Source organism: Anomaloglossus baeobatrachus, chromosome 5 (assembly GCF_048569485.1).
Source record: "Anomaloglossus baeobatrachus isolate aAnoBae1 chromosome 5, aAnoBae1.hap1, whole genome shotgun sequence".
NCBI classification, from domain to species: domain Eukaryota; kingdom Metazoa; phylum Chordata; class Amphibia; order Anura; family Aromobatidae; genus Anomaloglossus; species Anomaloglossus baeobatrachus.
In genome coordinates, this window is record NC_134357.1 from 541,795,431 (window position 1) to 541,820,673 (window position 25,243).

At 45.9% G+C, this 25,243-nt stretch overlaps 1 protein-coding gene across 1 annotated transcript; it reads right to left on the reverse strand.

The window, feature by feature from the left end:
- Nucleotides 1-9,463: 9,463 nt before the first annotated feature.
- LOC142312207 (gastrula zinc finger protein XlCGF66.1-like) lies at nt 9,464-23,574 on the reverse strand. The gene is made up of 5 exons (XM_075351112.1): nt 23,405-23,574; nt 23,200-23,323; nt 23,019-23,116; nt 22,731-22,821; nt 9,464-10,439 (listed from the first exon to the last, which is right to left on the reverse strand). Exons 1-5 carry the CDS (start codon nt 23,498-23,500, stop codon nt 9,589-9,591), a joined length of 1,260 nt encoding a protein of 419 aa, XP_075207227.1. The 5' UTR covers nt 23,501-23,574; the 3' UTR covers nt 9,464-9,588.
- Between the last annotated feature and the right edge of the window lie 1,669 nt (nt 23,575-25,243).

Below are 25,243 nucleotides of genomic sequence, written 5' to 3' on the forward strand. Positions count from 1 at the left end.
GAGAGGCTCTAGGAGTTCCTGAGGAGGGATGTTTTGCCTCATCACTCTCTTCTGTATGGCAAGGGGTTAAGAGTAATTTGAAGCTGATGGGAGACAGGTCCAGACCTGACAAACATTTTTTCTCTGCCATACTTTTGTATCTAAGTGTGGATGACTATGTGTGGCTGTCTACCAGGAATATCAAGTTGAAGGTTCCTTCCTGGAAGCTGGGACCTAGGTTTATCAATCCCTATAAAGTAATCACCGTCATTAACCCAGTAGCGTTACGTCTGGAGTTACCTCTGGCTCTTAGGATCCACAGTGTGTTCCACAGGTATCTACTCATGAAGTATATAGTACCCTTGGAGCCGTATCCCTTGTACCAGCCCCAATCATGGTTGAAGGCAATTTAGAGTTTTAAATAGCTAAGATTCTTTATTCTCGTTTTCTACGTCGTTCCCTTCAATATTTGGTGCACTGTAGGGGTTACGGACCGGAGGAGAGGATGTGTGTGCCAGCATCGGATGTGAATGCCACAAGGTTGGTTTGTTCATTTCATGGTTCCCATCCGGATAAGTCTGGTCCTGATTGTCCAGAGACCACTCATAGAAGGGGGGTACTGTCACAGGTGTGTCACAAGTGACAAACAGTCCTGTGGTGTCCGGCTATGGAAGGTCACAGTGTTTGGCTGCGCAAAGTGCTCCCTGATCTTTTCTTATTTCTGCTTTGTTTTCATCTCTTTACTTTAGGACCTTGCTGAGTTCCTCAGCGTCTCAGCTGCTTTTCATCAGAACTTTCCTTGGTGTCTTTATATACCTTCACTTCCTTTTACTTGGTGCTGGTGATAGCTCTTATACCCTTAAAAAATCTTCAGTACAAGCAGTTGGCTTGTATTCATCTGGAGAAACGTTTGTTGCAGTTCCTCTCCCTGAGTTATCTGGAGATAAGTTAATTGTTCAATTTCCCTCTCTTTGCTATCCCTGTGTCTTGTTTAGAGCTTAGTGGGGTTGAATAAGCGCTCATTCCATCCGCTGCCTACCTAGGGCCTACCTCAGGGTCAGGTATCTAGATTGGTCTATACGTGCGGAATCTATCTAGGGTGTTGAGGGAAGCCAAGGTCCAGCAGTAGGGTTGGCCAGGGGTCACTATCTATCCCTTCCCAAGCCACAAGGTTTCCCTTTCGCGATTCACTTGGTACTTCCCCCGTCCCTAGCTTGATACTTTGTCGCAGAGTTGACAGATGAGAATCCAGTCAAGTGAAGGGGTCATAGTTGGTGCTCTGTGGGAAGATCTCAGGCAGCACATTTAGGATTCTCAGGACAGTGCACCAGAATGTTTACAAATAAACCACCATATGTACCGCCCTCTAGATCTGCTTAGTGAAGTGCATGATTTCGTTTTTGCTGGGCATTTGGGTTAGTCTTCCACTTGGAGATCTCTTTTTAGGTCCTTTTGGTGTCAGAATGCTCTTAAAGACATTGAAGAGTAAAGGCCGCTTTACACGCAACAACATCGCTAACGAGATATCATTGAGGTCACGGAATTCGTGACGCACATCCGGCCTCGTTAGCGACTTCGTTGTATGTGACACCTACGAGCGACCGCTAACGATCAAAAGAAGGGAATTTTGTTACTTACCGTAAATTCCTTTTCTTCTAGCTCCAATTGGGAGACCCAGACGATTGGGTGTATAGCTACTGCCTCCGGAGGCCACACAAAGTATTACACTAAAAAGTGTAAGGCCCCTCCCCTTCTGCATATACACCCCCCGTGGGATCACGGGCTCCTCAGTTTTAGTGCAAAAGCAAGAAGGAGGAAAGCCAATAACTGGTTAAACAAATTCAATCCGAAGGAACATCGGAGAACTGAAACCATTCAACATGAACAACATGTGTACCCGAAAAAAACAAAAATCCCGAAGGAAACAGGGCGGGTGCTGGGTCTCCCAATTGGAGCTAGAAGAAAAGGAATTTACGGTAAGTAACAAAATTCCCTTCTTCTTCGGCGCTCCATTGGGAGACCCAGACGATTGGGACGTCCAAAAGCAGTCCCTGGGTGGGTAAATTAATACCTCAAGTTAGGGCCGTAAAACAGCCCTTCCCTACATGGAGGCAACCGCCGCCTGCAGGACTCTTCTACCTAGGCTGGCATCCGCCTAAGCGTAGGTATGCACCTGATAATGCTTGGGAAAGTGTGCAGACTCGACCAGGTAGCTGCCTGGCACACCTGCTGAGCCGTAGCCTGGTGCCGTAATGCCCAGGACGCACCCACGGCTCTGGTAGAATGGGCCTTCAGCCCTGATGGAACCGGAAGCCCAGCAGAACGGTAGGCTTCAAGAATTGGTTCCTTGATCCATCGAGCCAGGGTGGATTTGGAAGCCTGCGACCCTTTACGCTGACCAGAGTCAAGTACAAAGAGTGCATCCGAGCGGCGCAGGGGCGCCGTGCGGGAAATGTAGATTCTGAGTGCTCTCACCAGATCCAACAAATGCAAATCCATTTCATATCGATGAACTGGATGAGGACAAAAGGAAGGTAAGGAGATATCCTGATTGAGAAGAAAGGGGGATACCACCTTAGGGAGAAACTCCGGAATCAGGCGCAGCACTACCTTGTCTTGGTGAAACACCAGGAAGGGAGCTTTGGCTGACCGCGCTGCTAGTTCGGACACTCTCCGAAGAGATGTGACCGCTACCAGAAAGGCCACTTTCTGTGAAAGTCGAGAAAGTGAAACATCCCTCAGAGGCTCGAAGGACGGCTTCTGGAGAGCAATTAGTACCCTGTTCAGATCCCATGGGTCTAACGGCCTCTTGTACGGAGGGACAATGTGACAAACCCCCTGCAGGAACGTGCGTACCTGAGGAAGTCGTGCTAGGCGCTTCTGAAAGAATACAGACAGCGCTGGGACTTGTCCTTTAAGGGAGCCGAGCGACAAACCTTTTTCCAAACCAGAGCAGGAAGGAAAGAAAAGTAGGCAATGCAAATGGCCAGGGAGACACTCCCTGAGCAGAGCACTAAGATAAGAATATCTTCCACGTCCTGTGGTAGATCTTGGCAGACGTCGGCTTCCTAGCCCGTCTCATGGTGGCAATGACGTCTTGAGATAATCCTGAAGACGCTAGGATCCAGGACTCAATGGCCACACAGTCAGGTTCAGGGCCGTAGAATTCAGACAGAAAAAACGGCCCTTGGGACAGTAAGTCTGGCCGGTCTGGTAGTGCCCACGGTTGGCCGACCGTGAGATGCCACAGATCCGGGTACCACGACCTCCTCGGCCAGTCTGGGGCGACGAGGATGGCGCGGCGGCAATCGGAGCTGATCTTGCGTAGCACTCTGGGCAACAGTGCCAGAGGGGGAAACACATAGGGTATCTGGAACTGCGACCCATCCTGAACTAAGGCGCCTGCCGCCAGAGCTCTTTGATCGTGAGACCGCGCCATGAAAATCGGGACCTTGTTGTTGTGCCGAGACGCCATTAGGTCGACGTCCGGCATCCCCCAGCGGCTACAGATTTCCTGAAACACGTCCGGGTGCAGAGACCATTCCCCTGCGTCCATACCCTGGCGACTGAAGAAGTCTGCTTCCCAGTTTTCTACGCCCGGGATGTGAACTGCGGATATGGTGGATGCTCTGTCTTCCACCCACCTCAGAATCCGCCGGACTGCCTGGGAGGCTTGCCGACTGCGTGTTCCGCCTTGGTGGTTGATGTATGCCACCGCTGTGGAGTTGTCCGACTGAATTCGGATCTGTTTGCCTTCCAGCCACTGCTGGAAGGGTTGCAGGGCAAGATACACTGCCCAGATTTCCAGAACATTGATCTGAAGGGTGGACTCTTGCTGAGTCCACGTACCCTGAGCCCTGTGGTGGAGAAAGACTGCTCCCCACCCTGACAGACTCGCGTCTGTCGTGACCACCGCCCAGGATGGGGGTAGGAAGGACTTTCCTTTTGACAATGAGGTGGGAAGAAGCCACCACTGAAGAGAGTCCTTGACCGTCTGAGAAAGGGAGACGTTCCTGTCTAGGGACGTCGACTTCCCATCCCATTGGCGGAGAATGTCCCATTGCAGTGGACGCAGATGAAACTGCGCGAAAGGGACTGCCTCCATTGCTGCTACCATCTTCGCTAAGAAGTGCATGAGGCGTCTTAAGGGGTGTGACTGGCCTTGAAGGAGAGACTGCACCCCCGTCTGTAGTGAACGCTGTTTGTCCAGCGGAAGCTTCACTATCGCTGAGAGAGTATGAAACTCCATGCCAAGATATCTCAGCGATTGGGTCGGGGTCAGAATTAACTTTGAAAAGTTGATGATGCACCCGAAACTCTGGAGAGTCTCCAGCGCAACGTTCAGGCTGTGTTGGCATGCCTCTTGAGAGGGTGCCTTGACAAGTAGATCGTCCAAGTAAGGGATCACAGAGTGACCCTGAGAGTGCAGGACTGCTACCACTGCTGCCATGACCTTGGTGAAAACCCGTGGGGCTGTCGCCAGACCGAAGGGCAGGGCTACGAACTGAAGATGCTCGTCTTCTATAACGAATCGTAGCAAACACTGGTGCTCTGGAGCAATCGGCACGTGGAGATAAGCATCCTGATGTCTATTGATGCTAGGAAATCTCCTTGAGACATTGAGGCAATGACGGAGCGGAGGGATTCCATCCGGAACCGCCTGGTTTTCATGTGTTGAGCAGTTATAGGTCCAGAACGGAACGGAAAGAGCCGTCCTTTTTTGGCACCACAACCAGATTGGAGTAAAAACCGTGACCTTGTTCCTGCAGAGGAACAGGGATTACCACTCCTTCTGCCTGCAGAAGAGCATCGGCTCGGTCGGGAGGTGGGGAAGTTCTGAAGAATCGAGCCGGAGGACGAGAACAGAACTCTATCCTGTACACGTGAGACAAAATGTCTCTCACCCACCGGTTTTTGACCTGTGGCAGCTAAATGTCGCCAAAGCGGGAGAGTCTGCCACCGACCGCGGATGCGGAGAGAGAGGGCTGAAAGTCATGAGGAAACCGCCTTGGTAGCGGTTCCTCCGGCTGCCTTCTTTGGGCGTGATTGAGCCCGCCAGGAATCTGAGCCCCTCTGAGCCTTTTGAGTCCTTATGGACGAGGAAAACTGGGACCTGCCCGAGCCTGGAAAGGATCGAAACCTCGACTGTCCTTTCCTCTGTTGGGTTTTGTTTGATCTGGGCTGGTGTAAGGAAGAATCCTTACCCTTGGACTGTTTAATGATTTCATCCAATCGCTCACCAAACAGTCTGACACCAGATAATGGCAAACTGGTTAAACACTTTTTGGAAGCAGAATCTGCCTTCCATTCCCTTAACCACAAGGCTCTGCGTAAAAACCACGGAGTTGGCGGACGCCACTGACGTACGGCTCGTAGAGTCCAGGACAGCATTAATAGCGTAAGTCGCAATGCAAACATATGCGAGGTTAAGGACGCCATCTGCGGCACAGATATACGTGTGACAGTGTCCACCTGCGCAAGACCAGCTGAAATAGCTTGGAGCGCCCATACGGCTGCGAATGCCGGAGCAAACGACACGCCGATAGCTTCATAGACAGATTTCAACCAGAGGTCCATCTGTCTGACAATGGCATCTTTAAGTGAAGTCCCATCTTCCACTGCAACTATGGATCTAGCCGCAAGCCTGGAGATTGGGGGATCCACCTTTGGACACTGGGTCCAGCGCTTGACCACGTCAGGGGGAAAGGGATAACGTGTATCCTTAAGACGTGTGGAGAAACGCTTGTCTGGATAAGCGTGGTGTTTCTGGACTGCTTCTCTGAAGTCAGAGTGGCCCAAAAAAGTACTGAATTTACGCTTGGGATACCTGAAATGGAATTTCTCCTGCTGCGAAGCTGACTCCTCCACTGGAGGGGCTGAGGGAGAAATATCCACCAGTCTATTGATGGACGCTATGAGATCGTTCACCATGGCGTCACTATTAGGAGCATCCAGATTGAAAGCGGTCTCAGGATCAGAATCCTGATCAGCTACCTCTGCCTCATCATACAGAGAATCCTCTCGCTGAGACCCTGACTAGTGTGTGAAGTCGAGGGTCTCTCCCAGCGAGCTCGCTTAGGCTGACTGGGACTGTCGTCCGTGCAGAGCCTTCAGCCTGGGATGTATGGGACCCCCTTGGAGCACGTATTAGTTCCAACTGAGGGAGACCGGGGGGCATTGTTCAACAGTGCCCATTGTCTGAGTCACCGGCCTGGACTGCAAGTTTCTAGAATCTTGGTCATAGTCCCAGACATTTTATCCGCAAAAAACTGCAAACTCTGTCCTCTGGACAGTTTCACAGGTGGCTCTCTCTGGGCCACCACTAGCAGAGACTCTACCCAATGGGGGTTAGTGGAACCTGCCGGTAAAACAGCCTCACATGCGGTACAGACAGCATAGAAAGCCTGTGCCTTGGCACCCTTGCTTTTCTGCGGACGACATGCTGTTGTCTCCTCAGAGCAATCCAGGGGTATCTAGCCAAGAAGCGACCGTACAGTGCAAATATAGGTACAAGCATAAAGTACACAAAACACTGTGGCACTAGTGGGGTCAGCACCAAGGTGCTGCTTACCGCCCGCTTAAGCGGGTGTGTGGTCGCCAGAATCCCTTGACCGGGTCTCCCAGAGCCTGTGTCCGTTCTCCAGCTTAGACTGCATGCAGGAATGGCTGCCGGCGTCCTGTGAAGAGGGGCGGGCCGTGGGCGTGCCCCAGACAACGAGCGGGAAACTGGCGTCCCACTGTGCCCAGTGAGGGGGCTGGAGTATGTAAATAAGACTCCAGCCCTCGGTGCTGACCATTGTACAGCGTCCCGCCCCTTCCCTGACTGGCAGGCCCGGGGGCGGGAAGGAAACGAAACTAGGCCGCAAAAGCCGGGGACTCGATTTATAAGCGCTGCCGTCGTAAAAGCACGGTCAGCGCGGAAGTCCCCGGCGCACCACAAGTCTCATCCGCGCCGCAGCTTCTAGCAGCGGCCGGCGCGGCAGTTTCCCACACATTAACTCACTCAGCTAAGCTGCAGTGAGTATAGCCCCAGCGCGCAGCGCTGTTGTCCCCGGCGCACTAACACACCCAGCATGCTGGTGTGTGTGTGCGTGGTCTGTACGGGGACACAGAGTACCTTAACGTTGCAGGGCCTTGTCCCTGACGATACTCAGCTCCATTCCAGCAGGATCTCCGGGTCTGTGGATGGAGCCCGGCCTCAGAGCCTGGAGGCCGGTAAGATCCCACTTCACCCAGAGCCCTCAGGGGGATGGGGAAGGAAAGCAGCATGTGGGCTCCAGCCTCCGTACCCGCAATGGGTACCTCAACCTTAACAAACACCGCCGACAAAAATGGGGTGAGAAGGGAGCATGCTGGGGGCCCTAGTACGGGCCCTCTTTTCTTCCATCCGACATAGTCAGCAGCTGCTGCTGACTAAACAGTGGAGCTATGCGTGGATGTCTGACCTCCTTCGCACAAAGCATAAAACTGGGGAGCCCGTGATCCCACGGGGGGTGTATATGCAGAAGGGGAGGGGCCTTACACTTTTTAGTGTAATACTTTGTGTGGCCTCCGGAGGCAGTAGCTATACACCCAATCGTCTGGGTCTCCCAATGGAGCGCCGAAGAAATACTCACCTAATCGTTGATCGTTGACACGTCGCTCCTTTCCCAAAAATCGTTGCTGGTGCTGGACGCAGGTTGTTCGTCATTCCTGAGGCAGGACACATTGCTACGTGTGACACCCCGGGAACAGCGAACAACAGCGTTCCTGCATCATCCAGCAACGAGGTGGGCATGTCGTTAATGCGGCTTGTCTCCGCCCCGCCGCTTCTATTGGCGGACCGCTGTGTGATGTTGCTGTGACACCGCACGAGCCTCCCCCTTAAAAAAGAGGTTGTTCACCGCCCACAGCGACGTCGCTAGGAAGGTAAGTGTGACGCGTCCTAGCGATATTGTGCGCCACGGGCAGCGATTTGCCCGTGATGCACAAACGACAGGGGCGGGTGCTTTTACGAGCGACATCGCTAGCGATATCGCAGCGTGTAAAGCAGCCCTTAGTCTGTATAAGCCGAGTCTGTGCCGGAGCTAAAGCTTCTTTGCTAAGCTCCAGCCAGTTATCTCTTGCCTAATCATGTTCCGTCGTAGTCTTGGAACCACTTTTCCATGCACTTTGTCACAGACTTGCCTACCTCTGGTTGCAATACAGTCGTGCGGGTGATAGTCTATTATTTTAGCAAAATGGTTCATATGATCCCACTTCAAAAGTTGCCAAATGCTAAGAGCTTAGCAACTTTGTTCATTTCTCATATTGTTAAATTGCATGTTGTTCCCAAACACATTTCTGATAATGATTCTTTTCCATATCTTAAATTGGAAGGAAGTTCCAATCTGCCTACTGTTGGACTGATCTACAAATTGTAGTGGTGACTTTGTGTGGACCAGTTAGTCTGCAAAAATACTAGGACATGTGAATAATTCCATAGACTATAATAGGTACGAGTTCTATCACACAGAAGCACGTAGATAAAACTTGTACAAGAAAAACTGACACGTGAATAAGTGCTGAGGGAAAGTTGCAGTCTGTCACGACTATAAATTATCCATAAGGGAAATATGACCCTCGGTTTCTCCACAAGGTCGGCATATGTACAGAGGCCAAAGCTCCACCGTTTTTAGCAATACCAGCTGATCTTATACACATGCTGAGGGATTAAACATTTTATGGTTTCTTGCTCATAAATTGATGTTAGATGGATTCAGATGAATTCCCCTACAAAAAGTGATTAAGAAAGTCATTACATGACTGTATGAGTAGGGGATTTATCTGGGCACTTTGACGCTTCCAATTACAGACCCGGTCTGTGGGTCTATAGTGTACAGTAAAAATAAATAAAATATTTGGCGTAGGGTCCCCATCTATATACTGCATGATATAGACCCACAGACTGGGTCTGTGATTTGAAGCGTCAGACACGCTGTCACTCAGCGTGGGAGCTTGTCTGACTGCAACCAATCACAGATGCCGGTGGGTGGGGGAAGCAGTGAATATGCATGAGCCCAATGAACGTCCCCGAAAGAAGCATGAGAGGTTACGAGAGCAGTGAGACACCTGCGCCGGTGATTCGGTAGGAATGAAACGCTTCATCCTACCACTTTGCGCCAGATTCTGGTCCCCATAGATATTATGGGGACCAGCATAATACCCCAGCATAATACCCCAAGTCTGCGGGGATTGAATTGTGAGTCCTCCCATCACTAGTGAGAAACGCAGGGACAAAATGCAAAAAGATAGAACATGCTGCAGTTTGCGACAAATAAACGGCAGACAAAAAAGTGCAACATGCGCACAGCAAATCTGAATTTTCATAGACTTTGCTGGGAAGTCCAAAGAGAACTGACAACTAAAATGCACCAAAAAAAACAAGGCAAAAAAACGCAGCGTGCACATGTAGCCTTATAGTCCAAAAAATACGGTAAGTTCTAAATTAATTTTTCATTCTCCTTTAATTATACGGATTTTATATGTTTTTTTGTACAGTTTGTCAGTAAAATATATAATTTCTCATCATGCGATTTTATTTTTGATGGTTAGCAAAATAGAATTTTCCAATAATTAATTTTTCACATTCTAGGTATGATAATGACTTCTCCCCACGTGGGACTTTTGATGTTTAAGAAGGTATGATTTTTGGTTAAAACATTTTCCACATTCTGAACATGAAAAAGGCTTCTCACCTGTGTGAGTTCTCTGGTGCATAAGAAGCCTTGATTTATCAGCCCAACTTTTCCCACATTGTGAACATGAATACGGCTTCTCCCCTGTGTGAATTCTCTGGTGCCTAGCAAAATATGATTGATCTAAAAAACATTTCCCACACTCTGAACATGAATATGGCTTCTCCCCTGTGTGAATTCTCAGGTGTTTAACAAGATTTGATCTCTGGTTAAAACATTTCCCGCATTCTGAACATGAAAAAGGCTTCTCCCCTGTGTGAGTTTTCTGGTGAATAAGAAGATTTGATTTCCGGTTAAAACATTTCCCACATTCTAAACATGAATGTGGCTTCTCCCCAGTATGGATTCTCTCATGCCTAATAAGATCTGACCTCCGGTTAAAATATTTTACACACTTGGAACAAATAAATCTTTTCTCATCTGTGTGAATTTTTTGATGTTTAACAAAATATGTTTCAAGGGGAAAACAATTTCCAAATTCTGAATATGAAAAAGGCTTCTTTGCCTTAAGAGCAGTTTGTTTTTTAATGTCTCTTTTGTGACTTTCATTTTTTTTAATAGTCTGTAATGAATCACAAGGTAAGATCTGTTTCATAGGATCAGATGATAGATCTTTGCTGTGATGGCATGATGGGATATCTGAAGTACTGACATTCACTTCAATTGCATTCTGTGTGATCTCAAGGTCATCTGATTTAAATAATGAAGATGTCAGTTGTCCCTCTGATCTCCTGGTACAGTCATCTGCCAAGAATAAAACCAATTATTATTTTTGAATAAAATATCTTTGAAATGTATATTTTTTTAACATTTCTACTTAAAATGTGTGTAGAAATGGTAAATTTTGTACCCAAATTGAATCATTCACTAAGACAATGACATATCACAGTCTAAGGCCTCACTCCCACTGGTAGCAAGGGTGTCACACGGATCGCACACTGATGTGATCCATGTGACATCAGTGTGACATGTACCGGAGAAAACACGGGTCTTTCTCATAAAAAGATTTTCTGTATTTATCTATCTCCAGCGGTGCTGTCTCCTGCTCCTGACTCCTGCTCATTCTACACACTGAATATTCAGTGCCTTGTGGAGCTGGAGGCGGGGACAGCGCTGGGGACCACATCGCTGGGTAAGTATATACCAGAGTGTGTGTGTGTGTTCAGTGTATATATGCATGTGCACTTTATGTGTATATGTGCTCGGTGTAGCCATGTGTGTCTGCCTTGTGTGTATACATATGTGTGTATATGTGCTCAGTGTGGATGTGGGTGTGTGTAGTGAGAACCTGGAAGCCGGAGCATCGCGGGGACAGCATCGGAGACTCATCACAGTTCCCAATGAACTCTGATGAACCCGTGAAGTTGTAGCGCAGGTGTCGAAGGGGGGTCATCAGAGTTAATTGGAAACTCCGATGACCTCCTGGATGTCACTGTGCTTGCAGAATACTCACCTGTCCCCGAGATGATGTCTTCAGTGGTGCTGTGCCCGGTGCTGTCACCGCAATGCTCCGGCTTCCAGGTCCTGAGTGCGGTGAATAATCGATGAATGAGCGAGGGTCATGAGCGGGAGGCAGCAGAGCCGAAGAAAGCAGGAAACTAAGGAAAATCTTTTTATTTCAGACTCGTGTTTTCTCCGGTACCTGTCACATGTATGCAAAGAGGTACCGGAGAAACGCAATCAGGCCTTGTAATGGCGGCATGCCGCTGCGGGGGGGGAGCGCGTGGCACCCAATGCAACTCCAGTACCACTCGCAGTTACAGGCTTTTCTCTGCGCTGATTCTACGTACCAGACCCGCTCTAGTTATGTTTCATCTCCACACGGAGCCAATGCCGGGAGCACCACAATCAAGTGTCTGCTCTCAGCAGCAGGGGCGGACACTGACAGCTTGGGGCCCCGGTGCAAGAAATTGTATCTGGCCCCCCTTTCTATGGCGACAAAGCTGCATAGTATAAATACACACACACACACACACACACACACACACACAGTATATACACACACGCAGTATACACCTCTACACCTCTATATACTACACCTGTAATATACTACACCTCTACATCCCTATATACTACACCTGTAATATACATCACTACATCCCTATATACTACACCTGTAATATACATCACTACACCCCTATATACTACACCTGTAATATACTACACCTCTACACTCCTATATACACCTGTAATATACTATACCTCTACACTCTTATATACTACACCTGTAATATACTACACTTCTACACTCCTATATACACCTGTAAAATACTACACCACTACACCCCTATATACTACACCTGTAATATACATCACTACACCCCCATATATATCACTACACCCCTATATACTACACCTGTAATATACATCACTACATCCCTATATACTACACCTGTAATATACATCACTACACCCCCATATATATCACTACACCCCTATATACTACCCCTGTAATATACATCACTACATCCCTATATACTACACCTGTAATATACATCACTACACCCCCATATATATCACTACACCCCTATATACTACACCTGTAAAACTACATTCCCATATACTACATCACTACACCCCAAATATTAGCCACCAGTTACCCCCCATTGCCCCCTCAGGTTACTAGTCCCCACTCATTTCTCCCTTCTTATTGTCCCCTCCTCAGGCCCCTCCGTACGGGCCCCCGCTGAGATGGTTCTTCTCTTGCATGGGCCCTGGCTGGTGCCGCTTATCCTGCCGGGCGGGAACTTTTCAAATGACACACACGCGCGCCGTACTGACATCAGGGCGTGCGTGTGTTACAGAGAAAGGTGCCGGGTAGGGAACAGAGGACCGATTCCTGCGTTCCACTGCCTACACTGTGCGGACCTGCAGGATCGCTCCCTGTCCGGCATGCATCATGTGATCAGGGCAATCTGACCTGGAGCCTGGAGCTCCGGACAACAGGTCAGATTGCCCTCATCACTGACCAGCCAGCAAGGACGTCCTGAACCAGGCAAGCCGGTCACTGACAGTAGGCGGGCCGGATGTGGCTCGCGGGCCGCCCCTTGCCCAGGTCTGCACTAACGGGTGATGACTTTTATTAGACTGACTGTCATTTGCACTAACCATTTAGAAAAATCAGAGAAAAATATAATTTGCATAATAATTTGGAAAATGGTCTAGAGGACTTCACTGAGGGTTATAATTTCCAAAATAGAGTCACTTTATGGGGTTTTCTACTGCTTGTTTTCTGCCATTGTCACATTAGGACTTCTGTAAATGGTGTGCCACATGTCCTCTGAGGTCTCCTCTTGCGACATTTTTATCTTTCACCAGGCACCGCCATATTTATTCAGCAGGTGGTGCTGGCGATGCGAGGGGACGTCAAAACCAAAAACTCTGGGCAGCACAGGCTCTGCCCAACCACAAAGATTAGGGTGGCTGGGACCAATTGTCTTCTCCAGTCCGAAGGATGTGTGTGTGCAGTCCAGCTAGAGCAGAGGTCTCAAACAAGCGGCCCATGGGCCTCATGCGGTCCCTCAGGCTGCTTCGTGCGGCCCGCAGGCCCGAGCCACTGTTCACTATGGCGGCCGGTGCAGGGGCCGCAGCCACTGTCAGCGCTTTATGTCAGATGAATGTTTGACGGGGCTGCGGCCCCTGCACAGGACGCGATAGTCACTGGGGGCACGGTCCTGCAGACAGCAAGAAGCAGAGATGAGGCAGCTGAGGGAACACGGGACAGGTGAGCAGAATGGTGTGTTTTTTGGGGGGGGGGTTTGTGTGTGTATGTGAAGGACAGCACATTAACCTCTTACACCCTGATACTTAAGGACCCATGACGTACCCAGTACGTCATGGCGAAATCGAAGCCCCGGTGGCTGCAATCGCTGCAAAAGCTTAGATTCAGGGAGGAGGGGAAATCTGCCTGACCTGAGGAGGGGTGGTATCTCCTCCCCGGACCTACGGAGGCTGTGATTGGCTGAGCGGCGTTCGTCAGCCAATCACAGCCATTGTAATGTTTCAGCCATTGAAAATGGCTGAAACATTGAAATCCAGCCATGATCAGTGCAGCTGTAGCCCTGATCATTGGCTGGAGCTGGGTGACCTCTGTTTCACCCGCCCCCAGCTCTGATTGGAGAGACCGGCCTTGTGACGATCTCTCCAATCACTGTGGATATGGGGCCGGATACCGCTCCCCCCAGCTTCACTCTGGTGTCTGTGGAAGCCGAAGAGAGCGATCGGTAAGTTATAGCCACTGCTCCCTTTCAGCCACCGCCGCCACTGCCCCCTTTGAGCCGCCGCCATCACTGCATCCGATCCGCCACCACTGCCCCCTTTCAGCCGCCACCGAAACTGCCCCCCCACCCATTACTACAGGATGGGGACATTACTATAGAATAGGGACAAGGCTGGGGACATTACTAAAGGATGGGGACATTACAAGGATGGGTACAATACTATTGGATGGAGACAAGGTGATCACATTACTATAGGATGGGGGACAAGGCTGGGGACATTACTACAGGATGGGGAGTAGGATGGGGACATTACTATAGAATGGGGACAAGGCTGGGGACATTACTATAGGATGGAGACTAGGATGGGGCACAGTACAACAACATAGTGACATTACTACAAGGGGACAAGGATGGGAAACATTACTATAGGATAGGGATAATGCTGGGGACATTACTAAATGATGGGGACATTACTATAGGATGGGGCCATTACAATAGGATGGGGCCAAGGTTGGCACATTACTATAGGATGGGCACATTACTACAGAATGGGACAACTATATGATGGGGACAGTACTACAGGATAGGGAGATTGCTATAAGGGGAAAAAGGATGGGAAAACATTACTATAAGATGGGGGCAAGGATGGACACATTACTACAGGATGGGCACATTACTATAGGTTGGGGGCATTACTATAGGATGGGGACAAGGATGAACACATTACTACAGGATGGGCACATTACGATAAGATGGGGACAAGGATGGGGCACATTACTATAGGATGGGGACAAGGATGGGGAACATTACTATAGGATGGGGACAAGGATCAGTACATTATTGTAGGATGGGGACTAGGATGGGGCACAATACTACAAGGGGACAGAATGGGCACATTACAACAACATGGGGAACATTACTAAAAGATGTTGGCCAAAATTCCTATATAGAGCTAATTGTAACACTATTAGTTACAAGTAAGGGATAAAATGTAAAAAAACAAAACACAAAATAAGGCATGATTTTTTTTTTTTTTTTACCATCAAAATTATGGTTTTTTATACTTCAAGAATGTGCACATTTGTTATAATAAACAAGTGAAAAATGTTCAAAATCAGTGATCCAAAGGTGTGTAAAAAAAAATATAATTTTATATATATATATATATATATATATATATATATATATATGTATATATGGTACCAATAAAAATGTAAAAATGTCACTTTGTGCCGGGGTGGGGGAGGGGGCGGGAGGGGGAGTTAAAGGGGTAATAGATGTGATAAATTTAATTTGGATGCCGATTTGTTATTCTGTTGTATGTATTCTGTTTTAATAAAAAAGTATCTGATTTAAAAAAAAAAAATGTCACTTTGTCCTGCAAAGAATGCGTCCCCCCAAATTATTTTTTTTCCTCTGTGCGGCCCATACACCCAGCCGAGTTTGAGACCCTTGAGCTAGCGTAATCAGCTCCCTGCTTCAGCCAATTGAATAGCACTGCATTCTACTAAATCTTGGAGCATATTGCCGAAAGCTGCCAAATATAGCCGCCTTCTATTTTGGTTCAGTCCTTTGTGCTCAGTTCCCGCCTTGCGTAATTGTTTCTGTTGTCACCTCGGCCTGTTTACTGACTACTCTTATATAATCTGATTTTGTATTTTCTCTACCCTACTGGTTCTGATCCAGCTACTTGACTATTTTTCTTGACATCTCGCACCACCAAACAGCAGCTAAATCAGCCTGTAAGTCTAGATCCACAAGGGTTGAAGGGTGAAAGGCAAGGCAATCCAAAGTGGCTAGTGCCAAGCATGTTTGTGGTAGTCATCATTTGAACTGCCAGGTTACTACAAACAGTGCTCACATTACATTGTGCCTGCAAATTATTCCACCAACATCTGAGTTCCATTAGTTAAATAGTGCTCCTTCCTTTCAGAGCCTGTCCATGTGCCCAAACAGCAGGGTACAACCGCATATAGGGTATTGTCGGATTCAGAAGTAGTTGAAAAATAATTTGTAAGGTCCAGTTGTTTCCTATTACCTTTTGTGAAATTGAGGAAATAAGTCTGCATCAACATTTTAGTGAAAAAAATATTTTTTGCATTTCACTGTTTAATTCCTGAATGTGGATTTAGATACTATGAAGGGTGACATTTTCTGATATCTAGGCCCCTCAAAGTAACTTCAAAAGTGAATTCCTACCCCAAAAATAGGTTTTGTAATTGTAATTGAACAAAAAAAAAACAAACAAAACAAACTTGTGAATAAACTAATAAGCTTTCTATCAACCAAAATAAATAAAATAATGAAGGAAAAAAAATCAAAGGAAATGCTGGAAAAATGCTGCCAACCTAAAGTAGAAATACAGTAACTTTTATTTATTAACCATTTAGTGTGGTATTACTATTTGTTTTAAGATTTAAAGTCGTGAAATTATAAATCTTTCTAAATTATTTGGCAATTTTCAGGTATTTCCAAAAAACTATACAAAATATATCAACCTAAAATTACCAAAACATAAAGTACAATGTGTCAAAAGAACAAAATATTTTCAGAATCACTGGAATCAAAAGAAACATTAAAGTTATAACCACATAAAGTGATAGATGTCAGATTTGAAAAATGGGCCCTGTTAGGAACAGAAAACCAGCTGCAGGAAGTGGTTAAATTAGAGTATTTTGGACACTAACTACTGTAGTCAAAATATGTGACTATAGACCATAAAGATGCAGAATATCAAGAAACCATCTCCTACATTATAAAACTAAAGAAGAAAACAATCGGGTACCTCTTGTAATCACCTACAATCCACATCTGGAGGTGTTAAGAGCAGCTGCATGGAAACTACAACCATTACTGCAAGAAGATGCCCGGTTAAAATCTATTTTTCCAGACCCCCCACTTCTGTGTTTTAGCCAGCCCCCAAATCTAGGAAGCATCATTGTCAGAAGCTCCCTGTCCTCTCCAACAACAACAGGAACATTTCCCTGCAACCAGAAAAAATGTAAGACCTGTCCATTTATATTGACAACGGACAAGATAAAAATTCCCAGATCACATCAGGACTACAAGATCCCAGGTACCTTCAGCTGCACCACAACTAGTGTGGTGTACTTGATTATATGTACCAAATGTCCAACTGGGGGTCTGTATGTAGGGGAGACAGGACAACAGCTCAGGACAAGGATGAATTCTCACCGCCACACAATTAGAGAAAAAAGGATAGATCTACCTGTGGCCAAACATTTTTGTAACCAAGACCACAGCATCATGGACATGAAATTGCTGGTATTGAAAGGAAATTTCAAGTCCCAGAGAGACAGGAGAGTCTGGAAATACAAACTCATGATGACCTTTGACACATTCAGAGCAGGAATGAATGTGTCACATGGATTTATGTCTTTTTACATCAGTTAAGAAATGTTCACCTCAGACCATCTGGGGGCATCCTAGCTCTGGACCAGACCCCAATCAGAGGACAATAAAACCTTCACACTCCTTATCTCTGAACCACAACAATATTTATGGCCACAACAGTTTTCCCCCTTGCCATAGTGATCATTCTGCTTCACATAACTTGTTGGGTTTTTTGGGTTTTTTTTCACTGCACTATTCTATGTCCTGTTGTGTATAAATATGTGACTCTTCAGATTTTGTGTTATACCATGCCTGATGAACAGACCTGAGTAGTCTCGAAAGCTTGCTATTATTACCATCTTTTCAGTTAGCCATTAAAAGGTATCAACTACTGAGGACTCTCAGTTCTTTTAAACAAACTTTTTTTATAGACCATAACAAATCTACTGAAATGATCAAACTCAACAATTTTAACCAGTAAAAAAAAATAACTAGAATTAACTCAAAATTTGAGTATGTGGCTTGGTGGCTCTTGGCAATATAAACTATCATAGGGGTAATATTTTCTGTTTAAGTTTTTTAAAAAAATATTAGATATTTCAGAAAACTTTTTTAAATACTGTAGAGCTGAGGTGTCCTTAAATTTAGATCTCTGCATTTGGCAGAGGCTATGGAGACCTTTATTAATAACTACCAAGGAACTGGAAATATAAAAATTAGACAAAGATAACACAAGTAAACACAAAATGCAGTTTACAAATGAACATCTTTATTATTCAGGGAAAAAGAAATCCAAACCTACAGGGCCCTATGTGAAAAGTAATTGCCCCTTAAACCTAATAACTGGTTGGGAAATCCTTAGCAGCAACAACTGCAATCAATCGTTTGCGATAACTGGTAAGGAGTCTTTTATAACGCTTTTGAGGAATTTTGGCCCACTCATCTTTGTAGAATTGTTTTAATTCAGCCATACTGGAGGGTTTCCGAGCATGAAACACCTTTATAAGGTCATTCCACATCATCTCAATTGGATTAAGGTCAGGACTTTCACTGGGTTACTCCAAAGTCTTAATTTTGTTTTTCTTAAGCCATTCAGAGGTGGGCTTGCTGGTGTGTTTTGGATCATTGTCCTTCTGCATAACCCAAGTGCACTTCAGCATCAGTTGATGAACAGCTGGCTGGACAGTCTCTCTCCTTCAGGACTTTTTGGTAGACAACAGAATTCATGGTTCCATTTACCACTTCACGTCTTCCAGGTCCTGAAGCAAAGAAACAGCCCCAGACCATCACACTACCACCACCACATTTTACTGTTAGTATGTTCCATTTCTGAAATGCTGTGCTACTCCTACGCCAGATGTAAGGGGACATACACATACACCTTCCAAAAAAATGAACTTTTCTATCGTTAGTCCAGAGTATTCCCCGAAACGTACTGGGGATCATGAAGATGTTCTCAGGCAAAACTGAGGTGAGCCTTTATATTCCTTTTGCTCAGTAGTATTCATCTTGAAACTCAGCCATGCAGGCCACTTTTGCTCAGTCTCTTATGGTGAAGTCATAAACACTGACCTTAACTGAGGCAAGTGAGGCCTGCAGTTCTTTGGATGTTGTTGTTGGGTCTCTTATGACCTCTTTGATGAGTTGTTGCTGTGCACTTGGGGTAATTTTGGTCAGCCAGCCACTCTTGGGAATGTCCACTACTGTTCCATATTTTCATCATTTGTAGATAATGGCTCTCACTGTGGTTTGCTGGAGTCCCAAAGCTTTAGAAATGGCTTTATAACCTTTTCCAGACTGATAAATCTCAATTACTTTGTTTCTCATTTGTTCATTAATTTTTCGGGATAGCGGCCTGATGTCTAGTTTTGAGGATCTTTTGGTCTACTCCACTTTGTCAGGCAGGTCCTATTTTAGTGACTGTGATTGAGAACAGATGTGGCAGTAATCAGGCCTGGGTGTGGCTAGGGAAATGGAACTCAGCTTCCCAAAGATCTGATAAACCACAGTTAATTTACGTTTTAAGGGGTGGGGAGCAATCATTTTTTGATATATTTTCCCTTAACAATAAAAACCTTTATTAATAAACTGCATTTTGTGTTTATTAGTTTTATCTTTGTCGAATATTTAAATTTGTTTCGTGATCTGTAACATTCCATGTTTGGCACAAGTTTGGCACCCCTCAAATTATTCTAAACTGCTGTTAGGAAATTTGTTAATGTCTGTTAAGCAACTGAAGGGTTAAGGCACAGTAGGACAAAAAATAATATTCTTTTTCTGCTAAAATTTTGCTTTAGGTGCAAATTTTTCATTTTCACAAGGTGTAATAAGAGAAAATGGACCCTAAAAGAAAATCACACAATTGCTCCAAAACTTGGCAATACCCCATATGTGGTAAAAAATAGAGATGAGCGGACCCGTAGAAGTTTGGTTCAGCTAGTGCAGTTGGACTTCTGTTTGTGAAGCAGATTTGACCTGAACCCCAACAGGGTCTCCATCCACATGCAACCAGCCTTAAACAGATCGCTTCCAGGGGCGGGTTAGACTGCAAGAGGCTCACACAGGGTTGCTCTTATTGCAGAAATACCAAGTTATGCTAATTTTTCTATTATTTTTTGTACTCTACCAATGGGGGTGTGGTCCCTCCCTCTGAGCTACCGTAGGTATTTCATCCAGATAGCTTTCCATGGACAGGTTTCTCTTGTTGGAGCACTGTGCTTCTCTGCCCTTATTCAGATTGATGTCACTGACACAAGGTAAGGTTTTAATACTAAAGTAGGACCATCCCGATGGGTACACATTGTTATGGTAAGATGGCTTTTACGCTTTTCAATCAAACAGTGTTAACCAAGTACCCAATGTTATTTAAATGTGCTACTATTATTTACTTATTTACTTTATTATAGAGTATATTCTAATTTTTTTAATCTTGGGTTTTGTCACAGAACTTTGGTCATAAATGATGAAAGGATTCTAGGAAGGCAACAGCATCATGACCCTGCACCTTCTTTTAGAAGCCCTTCAAAATAGTTTTCTTGAAGTGATTTTCTAACTTGTCAGCACATTCTACGTACCCTGTCATATGGTTTTGTAGTTTACAGATCAAGGAAGGGTAGGGTCAAACTCTAATTTAAGGGGGTAGTTGGATTTTCCAGGTTTTAAGCTCTATAGAAAAGGGCTTTCAGTGCCCAAAGTAATATATACAGTTCCAGATGGAAAAGAATTTTGTGCCAAACAGACATACTTAAACACCCTGATCTCCTCACTTTCCAGCAATCCAAAAAAGCTCTTTAACACCTTTCTCGCCCTCCTCAGTCCCAAAGTAGATACCCCTATCACAGACTTTCATGCTGATGACCTGTCTTGAAACCTCACAGAGAAAATAGAAAACATCCACCGAGAGACCAGCTCCCAGCCACCAAGCGTTGCGATTCCCATCCCTTCCCACATTCCGTTCAGCTCACTTTCCACATTTGACCCAGTCACAGAAGAAGAAGTCTCCAGGCTCTTTTCTTCTTCTAGTGTTACCACTTGCACAATTGACCCCTTTCCCTCACAACTACTCCAGTCCCTCTCTCTGGTCGCTACAACTCACCTAACTAAAATCTTCAATCTCTCTCTTCTGGTATCTTCGCCTCCTCTCTCAAATGCTCTATCATTACACCATTATTAAAAAAAAAAAAACTTCTCTTGACCCATCCTGCACAAACAACTACAATCAGTCTCCAATCTCCCCTTCATCTCCAAACTCTTGGAGCACCTGGTCTATTCCCACCTCACCAGTTACCTCTCCACTCACTCTCTTCTAGATCCTTTACAATCTGGCTTCCGTCCCTTACACTCGACAGTAACTGAACTCGTCAAAGTGACCAATGACCTTCTGACAGCAAAAAGTAATGGTGACTACTCTCTGCTTATTCCTCTTGACCTCTCTACAGCCTTCGACACTGTTGATCACCATCTCCTTCTCTCTATGCACCATTCAATTGGCCTAAAAGACACTGTGCTTGCCTGGTTCTCATCCTATCTTTCTGACCACTCATTCAGCGTATTTGCTGGCTCCACAGCTTTTCCCTCTTCCTCTCACTGTTAAGTTCCCTCAAGGTTCAGTCCATGGCCCTCTTCTTTTCTCCCTCTACACTACCCCAATTGTACAGAACATCAGCAAATTCGGGTTCCAGTACCATCTTTATGCTGATGACACACAACTATACACTTCATCCCCTGACCTAGCCCCCCACTGTACTACAGAACACCAGTGACTGTCTGACTGCAGTTTCCAAATCATGCTTGCTCTCTATCTTAAACTTAACCTTTCCAAAACTGAACTACTCCTATTCCCTCTGTCTTCTAACCTCTCTAAACCTGACATCTCCCTCTCTGTGTGCGGCCCCACAATAACTCCTAGGCAGCAGGCTCGCTGTCTGGGTGTTATGCTTGACTCGGATCTTTCCTTCACCTACTATATACAATCTCTCACCCGCTCCTGTCGCTTGAACCTCAAGAACATCTCTAGAATTCGCCCCTTTCTCATCATGGAAACTACAAAAACCCTCACTGGGGGCCTGATTTACTCGCGCCTTGACTACTGCAATTCTCTATTAATTGGTCTCCCCCTAACTGGACTCTCTCCACTACAGTCCATCCTTAATGAAGCAGCCAGGGTCACCTATCTGGCTAACCGCTACTCGCATGCCTCTGCTCTGTGCCAATCATTGCACTGGCTGCCCATATATCACAGGATCCAATTCAAACTGCTTTTTCTCACCCACAAAGCTCTCCACAGTGCAGCACCCCCCTACATCTCTACCCTCATCTCTCTATCACCCTACCTTCTCTCTACGCTCTGCAAATCACTTTCGACTAACATCCACACTAGTCCGAACCTCCCACTCCTGGATCCAAGACTTCTCACGAGCGACATCAATCCTCTGGAATGCTCTACCCCAAGAAACCAGGACGAACCACAACTAACTCAGCTTCAGACGCTCCCTAAAAACACTTTTTTAGGGTGGCCTATCACACTCCCTAGCCGAATTAAATTCACATAGTCCCTCCACGACATCTCACAACATAACTTTCCGTCAAACTCCACTGCACCCAAAAGCATCTCAAGCTGACTGGCTGACTCGTTCAGTCAGCCTCTATGTATCCCCCATTTCTTTGTGATGACTGGATTGTCATTGTAAATAAGCACTTATACCTTGCCCCCCCACCCCAACTCATTGTAGATTGTAAGCTTTCACGAGCAGAGTTTGTCTTTTTTGGCTCTTATTATTGTATTTTCTATAACTGTTACTTGCTTGTACATGAACCTCTGAATTGTAAAGTGCTGCATACAATGTTGGCGCTATAAAAATAAAGATTTATTATTATGATATGGCCGGGCTACAGCACTGATAAAGCAGCCACAGCCAGTGATTGAGAAGACTCTTCTCTCCATTTAGAGGTCACTACTCACCTTGGCGGTTATCTGTAGAAATCTCCTCTTTACACCGCGCATCACCCCTCACATATGTCTCTGTAGTATTAATAAGGTTCAGATCTTCAGCCTGAAACAAATATTGTAAAAGTCACAGACAGATGGAGAAGTCACATCCATGATCAGCTCTAATCCTGCCATCTCCACCGCTCTCATTACACAAGTATAATACATATAATACTGGTGGATAAAACAAGACTAAGCACAAGACCTTCACAGCCGTCTACACATCATAGGGAGATTACATGACACCTTCTCTCCATCTACCTGATGATCCTGAGGAACATTGGGATTTTCTTGTTTACACTCCTGTGGGAGAAGAGGACGGGGACATATCTCTGGTGTTGTCCTCTTACTGGATAGAACTGGAGGAAACACATACAGGGACTGAATTAATTCTTTACATACAGATAATTATAGGTCGTGTGTATTTAGTCCCGTCTATTACCTGGTGATGTGAGGGGCTGGGGAACCTCCATCATGACGTCCTTGTACAGATCTTTGTGTCCTTCTAAATACTCCCACTCCTCCATGGAGAAATAGACAGCGACATCCTGACACCTTATAGGAACCTGACACATACAATGATACCGTCACCCCCGATCGCTTCATAGCGTTACTGTATAATGTCCCAGCATTCCCAGCAGTGTCACCTCTCCAGTCAGCAGCTCAATCATCTTGTAGGTGAGTTCTAGGATCTTCTGGTCATTGATGTCCTCATGTATTGGGGGGTGAGGTGGAGGCCCCATGATTGGGTTCAGGGGTCTTCCCCATCCCTCAGACACAGGGGCCTGACAGCGCTCACTGGAGGTCTTCTTCACTACTGTGTAATCCTGGTTATGGAGAGACACATTAATAAATATCACTCCAGACATTTCCAGAGTCCTCACCTCTCCAGTTCTGTCCATCTGTTATTCCCATAGAGAAGAATGATGTAATGTGACGTCATCAGAATCTCTCACCTCTCCAGTAAGCCGGAAGAGGATCTCTAGGGTGAGGTGTAATATCCTCTCTGCCATCTTGTCCCCGTCCCTATCCATCCTTGATGGGTCAATCAATAAAATTTCCTTATATATAAGATCTCCACTGAGAGGATCCGATATTGTAGGGACCTGAATATGAAGAAGAAAATGACGATGTAACATCATAAAGAATCCAACAATACAAATACTGGAGATAATAACAGGAAACATATGAGATTTATCCTCATACAGTATTTAGTTTTTCTTTTTTCTATCTACTAATAAATCCTATATATTTAGACCACACACACACACAAGCAGTTTCTTCCTCGGAGGCGGCAGCTGGATACGTTCCTCATAGACTCATCTTCCATCCATATCACTAATTCTCGTCTCCATGCTGTATTGACATTTCCAAGAGATCGCAATGACGGTGACTTGTGGAAATCATGTTATCGCACCCACAGAACGTGATAACCAGCCAACTAATCTGGGCAACTAAAACCTCTTTGACTAGTCAAGGCCCTAATTAGAGTAGGGTCAGCAGTGATTTTTTAAAACATCCACATTAGTGAATAACACACAAGGCGGATTGGGGAGGGAATTTGGGCATACAGGTATGAATGCTGCTGGGTTGGAGGGCAGAGGAGACCTGACAGGTTCCCTTTAATCACTTGTTACTGTCAAAACCAAATATGGCATCTAAATAGCAACAAAAATCACTGAAATCATCTCAGTAGTAAAGGAGTTAATGCCGCCTGCCCCAGTAATGGGGAATCTCCACATACCTCCTCCTGCAGAGCCGCACACTAGATATATGGCTGCTCTGTGCTTCCAGGACCTGTGATGATGTCACATGGAGGGGAGGAGTCAGGGGTCACATGGTCAGCTCCTCAGTGTATGCAGGACTCTGCTGTGCTGGGTGTCATGGTGCTGGATGAGGGGAAGGTTATGTGTGGGGTCAGGAGGGGTTTACAGTGTGGATGTAGCAGAGCCGTGTGTGTACGAGGTGTACGGAGCGGAGCCGTGTGTGTATGAGGTGTAAGGAGAGGAGCCGTGTGTGTACGAGGTGTACGGAGCGGAGTCGGTGTGTGTTCGATGTGTGTGGAGAGGAGCCGCATGTGTATGATGTGTACGGAGTGGAGTCCGTGTGTGTTCGACGTTTGTGAAGAGGAGACGCATGTGTTATGATTCAGGGACCGAGGAGGATCAAAAAATGCGGAATCCCAAATGGTAACAGAGTGGCTGGAACCTTAACGGACTGCAGACCTAATCCTGACACACAACTAGAAGTAGCAGTGGGACGAGCCTACGATGACCTAGCCATCTCGACACAGCCGGAGAACTAAATATTCTCACAGATAGAGATATAAGAAAGCTAATCTGCCTCAGAGCAATCACCAAAAATAGCTAGATAGGCCCCACATGTAAAGGCTATGGTGATATAGAAAAACACAATACAAAGCTAGAAAAGACAGATTCAGCAAAGGTGAGGCCCAAACTATCTTTATAGAAAAGGATAAGAAAGAG